This window comes from Pholis gunnellus (genome assembly GCF_910591455.1).
Source record: "Pholis gunnellus genome assembly, chromosome: 22".
Classification (NCBI taxonomy): domain Eukaryota; kingdom Metazoa; phylum Chordata; class Actinopteri; order Perciformes; family Pholidae; genus Pholis; species Pholis gunnellus.
In genome coordinates, this window is record NC_136549.1 from 2,225,493 (window position 1) to 2,236,505 (window position 11,013).

General features: G+C 42.8%; 1 protein-coding gene across 1 annotated transcript; it reads right to left on the minus strand.

Annotated features, from left to right (window-relative positions):
* Positions 1-1,979: 1,979 nt before the first annotated feature.
* LOC306713640 (NXPE family member 3-like) lies at positions 1,980-9,787 on the minus strand (the record flags this gene model as incomplete). The annotated part of the gene is made up of 6 exons (XM_079183409.1): positions 1,980-2,533; positions 2,616-2,822; positions 3,818-3,888; positions 6,952-7,250; positions 8,476-8,916; positions 9,686-9,787. The coding sequence occupies 6 exons, from the start codon at positions 9,785-9,787 to the stop codon at positions 1,980-1,982; spliced, it is 1,674 nt and encodes a 557-aa protein (XP_079039535.1).
* Positions 9,788-11,013: the final 1,226 nt, after the last annotated feature.

Here is an 11,013-nt window from a genome sequence, read left to right on the forward strand (position 1 = left end):
GCTATTGGCAGCTATGGAATTGGCTTAGGTGTGTTAGATGACACGTAGAGGGGACTTTTAAATCTAAACAACAATGGCGGTTCCCAAAGAGGTTAGCGTAGTTGCTGCAATGGCATCAGTTATTTCAGAGCTGGAGAGTATTTCTTTATTGAGAGAAAAGCAAAGAACGGCACTGGAGATATTCTCGATGGAAAATATTTTTTGCTTTTCTCCCAATTAACTTTGGTGAGAGTTTCATTGACAGATGGTTGAGCCAAGTATTTTTTTAAAGTGCCTGCCCTTTTCTAAAAAGTTTCCAATGACAGCTTCTCAGATTGTTCTGTGTAACAAACCATCTGACGGTTCAAGTTCGGTTTTTTAGAAATAGATTGTGTGGGGATTTCACCATGTGGCCTGAACAAAGAGAGTTGGGCCTACTTGTCCTGCAGAGCAGTCAAAAGCCTGATTTGAGTTTAAGATAACACCAAGCTCCATGAGACGTTAAGTATCCCCGAAGTGTGAATTTCATCCAAAACTCAACATTGGACGAGGGCCATAGCTGACTTCCTGTTCTACGACCTGACGTGACAGCATAATATATAAAAAACAGCGTAACCTCTAACGCACTGCTGTCTGACTCGCGTTGGTGCGAGGAGGCAAGACAAACGTTTGTTGCTTTTAAAAGAACCTAGGTCATAGTCTTAATTTTGCTGGATGAACAATGGACAGTTCTTTTGGATCCTGAGGAAGAGAACGGATAACTTCTGTGCCCCGTTCTCTCACCGTTAACGTGGACATTTTGCAGGTCATAAGGAAGAAGAATTCTCTTAATTTCCGAGGAAAACTCTCTGCCACACAGAGGTTTATCGCTGTGCAGCTTAAAGCTCCGGATCCTGAGTTTAACCAAGAAACTCGGAAGAACCACATCAACCTTGACAAAGTTCTCTCACAGTAAGAGGCTTAGTGTCTGGGCATGGTTAGGTCATGGTATGTTTATTACCTTGTTTGTTTTGTTCTAAGTTACTGTATTGTTATAACGTGTTATTGTGTATGCTCACAGACCACAGAGTTCCGTTAGTGCTGTGCAGAAATTATTGTGTATTTCATACTGCTGCAACCGTGTTGTGATAGATCAGTCACCGCGAGTGAAGTTTGTAATTGTGGCTTTATCAGTAAAACCAACCAGAATCGCAACAGGCTGAATCTAGTAAGTTGGCCAGTCGAGCTTCTGTGTGGTAGAGTCACGCTTTCCATATTTTACCGCGGCTGTGAGGATCTGCTTTGTTTTGAGTGTTTTCCTTTTTTTCCTCTTCTTTTACTAACCCACACACACACGCACATAGTTACACACATACTGGTTTGGCTAACTACCTCAGACATGTGTATGTAAACATGGTCTCGATTGTCTTTTGCCATTTTGGAGTCTTGCGTGGCGTGGTCACGTACGAGACTACACCCTCCATTTTGATAGTCCTATCTATCTTCCACATGCAATCCCACGTGGTAAAGCCAGGTTTTAGTTCACATCCACCATTGTCGAAGTACTTTTTCATTTCTCCCTCACATACACACACTCTCACCACAGATTGTTTGTTGATTTTCGATAAAAGATTTGTGACTGTATAGTAGTAGTTTTAGATCTTATTTGACGTGATCATTATTGGAATTGAATAAACTGTGTTATACTTTTAAAGAGCAGCTTTCTGTGATGACTTTATGCATGTGTACTGTGATAACAGCTGGATATGTGGCCTGTGCTCAAATTCAAACCTTCACTGTTCACTCTTTATGTGGAATAGTACTTTGACTGTTGACATTGGCCTGCTGCCACCGCGACCCGATCCCGGATAAGCGGAGGAAAATGGATGGATGGATGGATGATAGATCACAACAATTTTTAGTCTGGTCTGAGCATGGATTGCTGAAGGAAAAATGCAGCACTTGGTGGAAACACAGAGATAGCATGTAAATCCACATTCCTCTCCCCAAGACACAAATATCTAGCTGCTATTTTGAGGACATATGTAGGACAATAGATGGTTTACCATATTCTTAATAATGGGAGGTGGTGGGTGGAGGTTATGCGGTAGGTGGTGGGCCAAGGTCATTTCCCAGGCATCGATCAGATGAACATTCAGTCCTTTGAACATGGCTCTGAGCACCTTATCACGCTGCAGCGAGTACCAGTCGCTATTGCTAATCGTCTCATATAACGTCAAAGCTTTGGGGTTTGCGGTCCGGATGACGACCAGTGTGCCTGGAGCTGTGTCCAGCAGCCGCACCACCGCCCTGCGGATGCTCTGTAGCCTCCTGATGTAGATCTCCATGGGGAAAGTGCTGAAGTGGGACCAGATGCCAAGGACTACTACAGTGTTGTGGCCTCCATTTAAGCCATCTAGTTCATTGGCAATGTATCGAAGCTCTCTAGCTGGGATGGGGGCAAAACGGATAGGAGGACCGTGGCAGCGGAACGTCACTAAGATGTTGTTTGCATAGTCCAAGGAGATGTAAGGTCCAGTTTGCTTCAGGCTGTGCAGGTCAAACTCCTTAAGACCTGAAGGTATGACAGGGGGAACACGTTAAGCCACAGTGGGATCAAAATCATCTATTGCCATAAATCCCTGTGGATCAGCTACCTGGTAGAGCTGCGTTCAGGAATTCAAACCACTGCCTGACGGTAGAGTCTCCATACATGTGGACCGTCTTGCCTTTCAGACACTGACTGATGGCAGAGGAGGTGTTGAATTTGCAAACTGTGGTGCCACCCAGTGCTCGCCACACACCCTGGTAGTAATAACCAGAAGGTCCGGATGTCACAGTACTGCTCTTCACCTTTAGTTGACCTGAGAGGAAGTTAAAGAATAAGGGTGGGGTTATCCAATGAAAAAACAAAACCAAGCTATAAAGTGATTGAATGAACCTCTTAAGTACTATCCTTACTCCTGAGGGATAGAAACACTGCTAAGGTGAATCTCTCTTCAGGAGAATGCTACCCAGAAGAATGTAGTACACCTTTTCTGAACTTTCTCTTACTTTTCTTCGTACGGTAAACTCATACGAGTGTGCCACAACAGATTCAGCAAACGCTCTTAACTTCAGATAACCGTGTCAATGACCAGTGTAAACATGATGAATGCCACCTATGCATAAATGAGTGTGCATTCATGAGAATTAAGAATTAGCATAAGTAACCCCAATAATACCATATAAGGCTATGTGTCCTGCCTCATATGTCCTATATTGAAGTCCTGCATTTAGAGATCCATAAAGAAAAGTCTCTATAGTCAAGGGATGGTGAACAATAACGATTGATGTTTTTGCTGTCACCTGTCGCACTGTCACTGAAATAAAGAAAAAAATGGTTCCATATGAAAAACATCCCACCACAGCGAGGCCATCGATGACTGCAACGGAAAGGGGTCAAATAGTTAAAGTTGTTTTGCAGTATGAGATGGTCATATTGGTAATGGAGTGTTATACAATAGCATCAAAAGCCTGTGCAAATGAATGATGATATAGTTAGGCTGTATGAATACATTTAGAACTATATTTGTCTATATTTTGAAATCGCACAGTAAAATGTTAACATAATTATTAAGTTAAGGTATTTCAGACTCAATATTGACTGTTACGACAGGTCTGGACCACTGTTGAAAAAAAGTAAGTAAGTAAGAAAGTTCTCCTAAATCACTCGTACAAGCCACTAAAGAACAAAGCTGTTCGTACAAGTGGTTTTTGCATGAATACTATTGTCTGTAGCACATTCTGTTTTGAATTATTGGTATAGACAGTGGTGGCAGTAACAGTATTAAATATCAAATTAAATATCATGCTTTACCTTCTTTCTGTGGCAACACGGTGACATTAGCAGGTCCTGAAGCCCGAATGTAGACTTTCAAGTTAACACCACTGAAGAAAAGCACACATAATATATCTCGTAAAAACACTACAACATTAAGGGCATAGATACAAGAGGACAAACATTTTAAATAATTTAATCAAATTAGAAAAATCAAGCACGAAAATGAGAAACTGCTAGAAAGTTCATTCAAGATCACACAAAACTTACTTTGTAAATTCAATGGCACTAATTCAAATTGTCATATAAGCAATGGTTCCAATGACTGCAATGTGCAAGGTGCCACTCGCAGTGATGAACCCAGAGATAATGATTACTATCTGCAGAACGTTTTAGCAGCTTTTACTCCATAGTTTTGGTTTTGCGGCCGGCAAACTACACTGTTTTAAATTGAGTCTCACCGTTCTCATCAACATATTTTATTAGATGGAGCAGGCAGCTGCTTCACGCCAGAAAGCTGATTAACCAATTGACCTGTTGGTTAGTCCTGCCAATCCAACGCAGACTGGTCAATCAAAGTGTAGCTTTGGCTAACTCTGACTAGGGTCTGACAACTGTATATGGCTCTGTTCTATGAACTCTAATGCAATCCCTTCCGATTTACTTCATTTTCAGGCTGGTTTTGTGGATCTGGAGCTAGTCATGGTTAAACATTGTGTAATAGTGAAACTCGTTACCTGGAGAAGGAGACATGCATTTGTACATTAAAACTTGTCGAGCTAACATCAGCAGAGTGCTTTAGCACATCATTAACTAGAGTTAACACATTACATTACAATCATTTAGCAGACGCTTTTATCCAAAGCAACTTACAATAAGTGTATTCAAGAGAACTACTAGTCACCAGAAGTCATAAGTGCATCTCCTTTTTTAAACAAGCATCTAAGAGCATAAACCAGAGCAAACGTACAGTGCAGAAATAAACTAATACGAATACAATAAGTGCTCAGGGTAGCACCTCATGAAGAGGTGAGTTTTCAGCCTGTGCTGAAAGATGGGCAGCGACTCTGCTGTCCTGACGTCAGTGGGGAGTTCATTCCACCACTGTGGGGCCAGGACAGAAAATAGCCGTGACCGGGTCGATCGGCCGCAGGGGGGGCAACCAATCGCTGCGTGGCAGCAGAGCGAAGTGGTCGGGCGGGGGTGTAGGGCTTGACCATGGCCTGGAGATAGGAAGGAGCTGTTCCTTTCACTGCCCTGTAGGCTAGCACCAGAGTCTTAAACTGGATGCAAGCTCTTACAGGGAGCCAGTGTAGAGAACGAGAAGGGAAGTTGAGTGGGAGAACTTGGGGCAATCGAACACCAGACGAGCTGCAGCTTTCTGGACAAGCTCCAGAGGTCTGATGGCCGATGCCGGGGCTCCGGCAAGTAGAGAGTTGCAGTAGTCCAGGCGGGAGATGACAAGAGCCTAGATGAGCACCTGCTCCATCTCGTCAGTGAGGAAGGGGCGAATCCTCCTGATGTTTGCTGAGAATGAAAGTTGGTCATCCAGGGTCACACCCAGATTCCTCGCAGTCCGAGTTGGCTTCACCACGGTATCATCAATGGTGATGGACAGGTCACGGTGCGGGCAACCCTTCCCCGGGAGGAAAAGTAGGGGAAATGACAAGACCAGCTGGGTGTCATCGGCATAACAATGGTAAGATAAGTCATGCGAGCAAATAACAGAACCCAGAGATGTTGTGTAGAGCGAGAAGAGAAGGGGGCCCATACGTACAGTATGAAGGCAAATCACTGTCAAAATCCGAGAGCGCAAATGAGATCCATGCACGTGCGAAAATCAAACAGCTGTGCGCGTATTTTACTTTGACGAGCACTTTTATATCACTCTGCGAGCAAAAGTCACTCTCGCGCGAGCAAAAGTCGCTTGCGAAGTAAACCTGCTCACTCGCGAAACTTTAACCTGCTCGCTCGCGAGTAGTTTTTCTTTTTGACAGTAAGTGGGCGGACCCAGTCTCCCTTGTATCTCTAAATCTAATTGGTTACAACCCTCGTCTTTGGATAAACCGGATATCACTCTGACTTTTCAGATTGCATTACAAGTCAGGGGCAAATAATGTACATTTTACTGCACGGGTACTTTTACTTTCTGCACTTAAAGTACATTTTGCTGATAATAACATACTTGACGAAGGTTTTCAATGCAGGTATTTTACTCGTAGTGGATTATTGTTTCATCAGTATGGTATTAGTACGTTTACTGCAGTGAGGATCTGAATACTTTTTCATCCACTAACTACTTGTCAGTGATTTAACAGTTAATATACAAACAGTGGTCCCTAATCTTGGCTCCAGATCTTTGAGCAGGTCCAAATTGTTGCTCATATTATATACAACTACATTATATCTCTTCTGTAAACACAACAGTATGATTAAATATGATCGCATCATGTTTTAATCAATTAAGATCAAAGAGTTTCTTTAAGCTGTTTGTCACAGTTTGACTCAAACACACATTGTCTGTAATAGAATGATGGAGTGAATTTAAACCAATCTGGGCAACTTGACTTTAACACATTTTTAATTATAGTATTTCACCACGCTATTAACATAATTTGTATTTCATCAGCCTCTACAGTCTGAAAAGTTTACAGCTGTCAGACAAATGTAAAACATCCTGAGATGTAGTGGAGTAGTGTTTAGTGGCGGATTGATAACCACAGACCTGGCGTCTGCGTCAGAGTGATATCCGGTTTATCCAAAGATGAGGTTTGTAACCAATTAGATATAGAGATACAAGGGAGACTGGGTCCGCCCACTTACTGTCAAAAAGAAAAACTACTCGCGAGCAGGAAAAAGACTCGCGAGCAAGCAGGTTAAAATTTCTCGAGCGAGCAGGTTTAAACTTCACGAGCGACTTTTGCTTGCGGAGTGATATAAAAGCGCTCGTCAAAGTAAAATGCGCGCACGCATGGATCTCATTTGCACTCTCGGATTTTGACAGTGATTTGACTTCATAGTACAGAAGCATACGTACTTGAAAGCATCTTTGTATTCAATCTTACTGCATGTAGTTACGAACTTCTGAAACATTCCACTAAGGAGATACATAGGTAACACTGGATGTACGTATTTAGAAGTCACACAAAATACCAGTCTTTCTGCTCCCTCACCTTTGAAAGAGCTTCTCCTCATTGGCATCGAGTAGGTTTTTTTTATATCCTCCCATGTAGTGGTTGATCCTGGCATCACAGCTCAGGTTCTTTGGCTTGTAGCAGAACCACGGCTCACCTGTACGGAGGTCAGTGTAGTTGCACAGCGGCTGCTTGGTTGGCCTTAGGCAGACGTTGCAGAGGCTGGTTTCAGAGAGTGAGCCTGAGCGGAAGAGGCTCTTGAAGTAAATCCTGTCCGGCTGTTCTCTGTTCAGCCTGTTCAGCACTGAGATGGCCTCACCAGGGTGAACCAGAGTCACCTGATTGGATAGAGAACCAGAGTTTTCACCAAGTCTAATCATGTTCAGTCATATCAGTAATCCTACTTGAAGCTCCACACTTATAACGGTTCACGTCTTCAAGTCGTGAACCAGATTAATCTCACACAGTAATCTCTGGAGAATTGTCTATTCACTTAAACCAGGGGCCGGCAACCTGCGGCTCCGGAGCCGCATGCGGCTCTTCAGACCCTCTGTTGCGGCTCCCTGAGTTTACATCCACACTTTTTTAAAACGTTTTTTTTCGTTTTAAAACGAAAACGATCTCCGTCCACACGTTTCAGCATAGTTTTCTAAATGATCTCGGTCCAGACTAAAACGCCTGAAATCGAATATCACGTGACTATTCACGTACACTGGGCATGCGGGTGGTTGCCGGTCTGAACAGGAAGTAGATTGGTTGCTCAAAGCCGCGAACTGACTTCAGACGGACGCTCCGTATGTTTGATAACGCCGCTGGCTAATCGCTCCAATAACAGCTGCTTCCTCCGTAATAATGCAGACTTTAACTGAACAACAGCTGCTAGTAAAGACAGCACGGTCAGTAATTCCTGTAACTCCTCAGTTTTCGGTGCTTTGAAAACTCCGGCGTAGATGTGCGTCACATCCTATTACGTCGCTGCCAAGAGCCTTTCCCTGCAGGTGGCTAATCATGATTTTCAGACCCAAAAAAAGAAAAGTCACGGAGGAAAATGGAGAGTTTAATTCTGCGTGGACGTATTCATTTATTTTCAATGCCAACGATGCTGGCTTACCTGTATGCTTGATATGTGCAAAAAATGTAATGTTGAAAGACACTTCCAGAACTAGCACACAGCATTTGCTGAGAAGCATCACGCTGGAGATGAGCGATAAAGAGCGATTCCTCTGCTGCAGCACTCCTCTTCATAAGAGTTCGATATTGTTATAACATGTAAAACAGCAATAAAATGTCAAGAGTTTTCTTTATTCTTGTTCTATATTTTCATAAATACAACAAACTATAGTTTTTGTATATATAATATAACTATATATAAAACTTTATAAGCTGTGACATCAAATAGTTTTGCGGCTCCAGACACATTTTATTTGGTGAACTATATGACAAAATGGCTCTTTGGATAGTAAAGGTTGCTGACCCCTGACTAAAACCCTCCTCTGAACTAACTAAAGGTGGGCGGGGCTTCACGGACAATCAGTAAAAACAAAATTCAAAACATCTCGGTACCTCAACCTGTGCGTCTCCTTCCCAGAGTAAAGAGAATACAGCAGAGTAGCTCCCATTCAGATGATCCACCACTTGCCCAGCCACACCTGCTTCAAGCTTCCGGTTGTGCAGCCTGGTGAGTAGGACGTCCCCCCCAGACTTCTTGGGACGACCCTGGAAGTCAGAGGTTTGTATCATAACCGCCAGCTGATCCCCTACATGCCACTGTCCCCTTTTCCTCCCTGGGAGAATGGTGAAGGTGCTGTGAGCTGGATCACTGGTCTGCTCCAGGGAAATAGGAGCTGGCATAAGTGAAGTTTCAGGCCAAGCAGTGGAGTCTAGTATGAGGCGTTCCTCCAGAGCGTCCTTAGGGGACCGTGGCTGGAAGGTACAGAAGTTGCGATTCATGTCAAGGTCAGCGGAGACTCTCGGCATGATGGTGGATTTGACTTTAGGCTGAAACTGGGTAGAGAGAGAGAGAGCGAGAGTGAGAGAGAGCGAGAATAATTAACTAAATGCAGCAAAAGTGCAAAGAGGGAGATTTATCCCTCCCCAAAACTCAAAATGACTTTGGGGAGTTGATAAGAATGTAGGTTTTTCGCCCTTCTCAACTTCCGCCATGGCCCTTACTCTGTTGTCAACATTGACCCATGGAATTCAAATGAAATTCATATTTTGGGATATGTCATGTCATTGGCCAAGAAGCACTACAGAGGATGTTTCATACCCGATGGTTTAACATGGGAAGACGTTCATAGCTGAAAGATGTATTGAATTTGTAATGCATATACAATGAGTTGAACCACCAACGGTACAAAAGGACTATTATTCGTTTCAAAAACTCCACTGATGAGAGAATTCAAGCCATTAAACCTCAAAGTCCTCCCTTTAGTGCCCAGCTGTTTTGAGGCATCTCATGGCTTTTTATAAACTATATATTTGTGACCCCTTTCTTAAGATTTAGGTCTTCAGTAAGAATGAATGGGAAGCCAGGTTGTCTAAAGCATAGAATACTGTTAGCTTTATCTTTTAACTGGAGGAGATGCTGCTGTCAACAAGTCAAGGTGCAGGATTGAGAGTGATAACACCATTTAACTGCATGAAATTGCAACATAGACAATTACTGTAGCTGGGCTCCATTGGATTTGAAAATATCCAGAAACAGACTAATAAACATTTTAAACAGGGTCCACCCTTCAAACAGATCCCACTAAAACTTAAAAGTTCTCACCTCCAGATCGTCCATGTGACGTCGCACAAAGATTAAGACAAAGACAGCCAGAAAGAGGAAGATGGCGGCATTCTCCCTTCTTAAACAACCTTTGGCCTTCATGATTGGTGATCAGTCCTCATCTGTGGCTGCAGCATATCACTTTGAGCACTGAATTAAAAAATAAAGTCAAAATCAAAGAGGTAGCTGGCACCTTGTTATGCTAAAGAATGTTTGTTAAAACTTGAACTCCATTGTGAAATCCTCTCCATACAAATATTGTGACACCGCCAGCTTTCCAATTATCACTGAGACAATATATGTTTCACTTTTAATAAAGTAGCAGAGTAGGGATTTTAAGCCCTACTTTGCATACCTCCAAGGTGCACAGAGAGGGAAGTTCATTTCAACAACTGAAGTCAGTGTAAACTATCAAAGATTCTAAATGCTATCCGTTTTCTTTATTTATAGTGAGTTCTTTTTCTTCATAAAAATACAGAATTCAAATGATAAGGAAGGTTTTGTTGAGGTATCCACCAAGAATGTCCGAGACACACTACACCCCAAAATCCTAAAGCTCTATGTGTGAAGCCTGACCGGAGTGGCTTCTGGAGTGGTAGGAGGCAGACACGAGAGACTTTGTTCCAATAACAAAAGGTGTTTTATTTACAAAACGTGCCCTGCTACACGTGTAACCAAACATGTATCAAACAAACGGTTAACTTGGCGGAACTGAATAAACTCAACTCATCATAAAGCACCATACTCACGTGCACACAGCTACACACTGATCTTCTCTTCCCCTGTTCAGTCGAAGTCATCTCCTTTATATAGAGCCTCCTATCAGCAGCATCTAATTCCTACCATGAGTGCAGGTGACACCGATTACCTACACACACTCTACTCCCCCCCATACTTGGTCTGACCCAATGACATCATCCAGTGTATAAATAGAGGCAATGGTCGGGTGCCTTCCCCTTTAGCCTCTGGAACACATGGTGGGTATGATAAACAAACAATTGACAAGCATGGTTAGATTTATAGATGAATGTAATATGGGGACAAATGGTGTGTTCTCACCCACTTTGTCACACTCTATTGTTCTATAAAATAATTGATACACCAATTGATTAATCGACTTGTGGATCAAACAAATACTTGCAACAAGGTGAAACTGTAGTTCTGCTGCATACTACAGATGAACTGTGATGCTATCCAACACCTTTATGTCTGAGGAGGGAGAGGCGAGACCCTAAAAAGCGTAAAGGCAGCATCCTGTGGTTTGAGCATCTGGCTGACACTTACACAATGGAAACTTCTAGGTGTGTTGTGGTTTTCACGCCTAACTG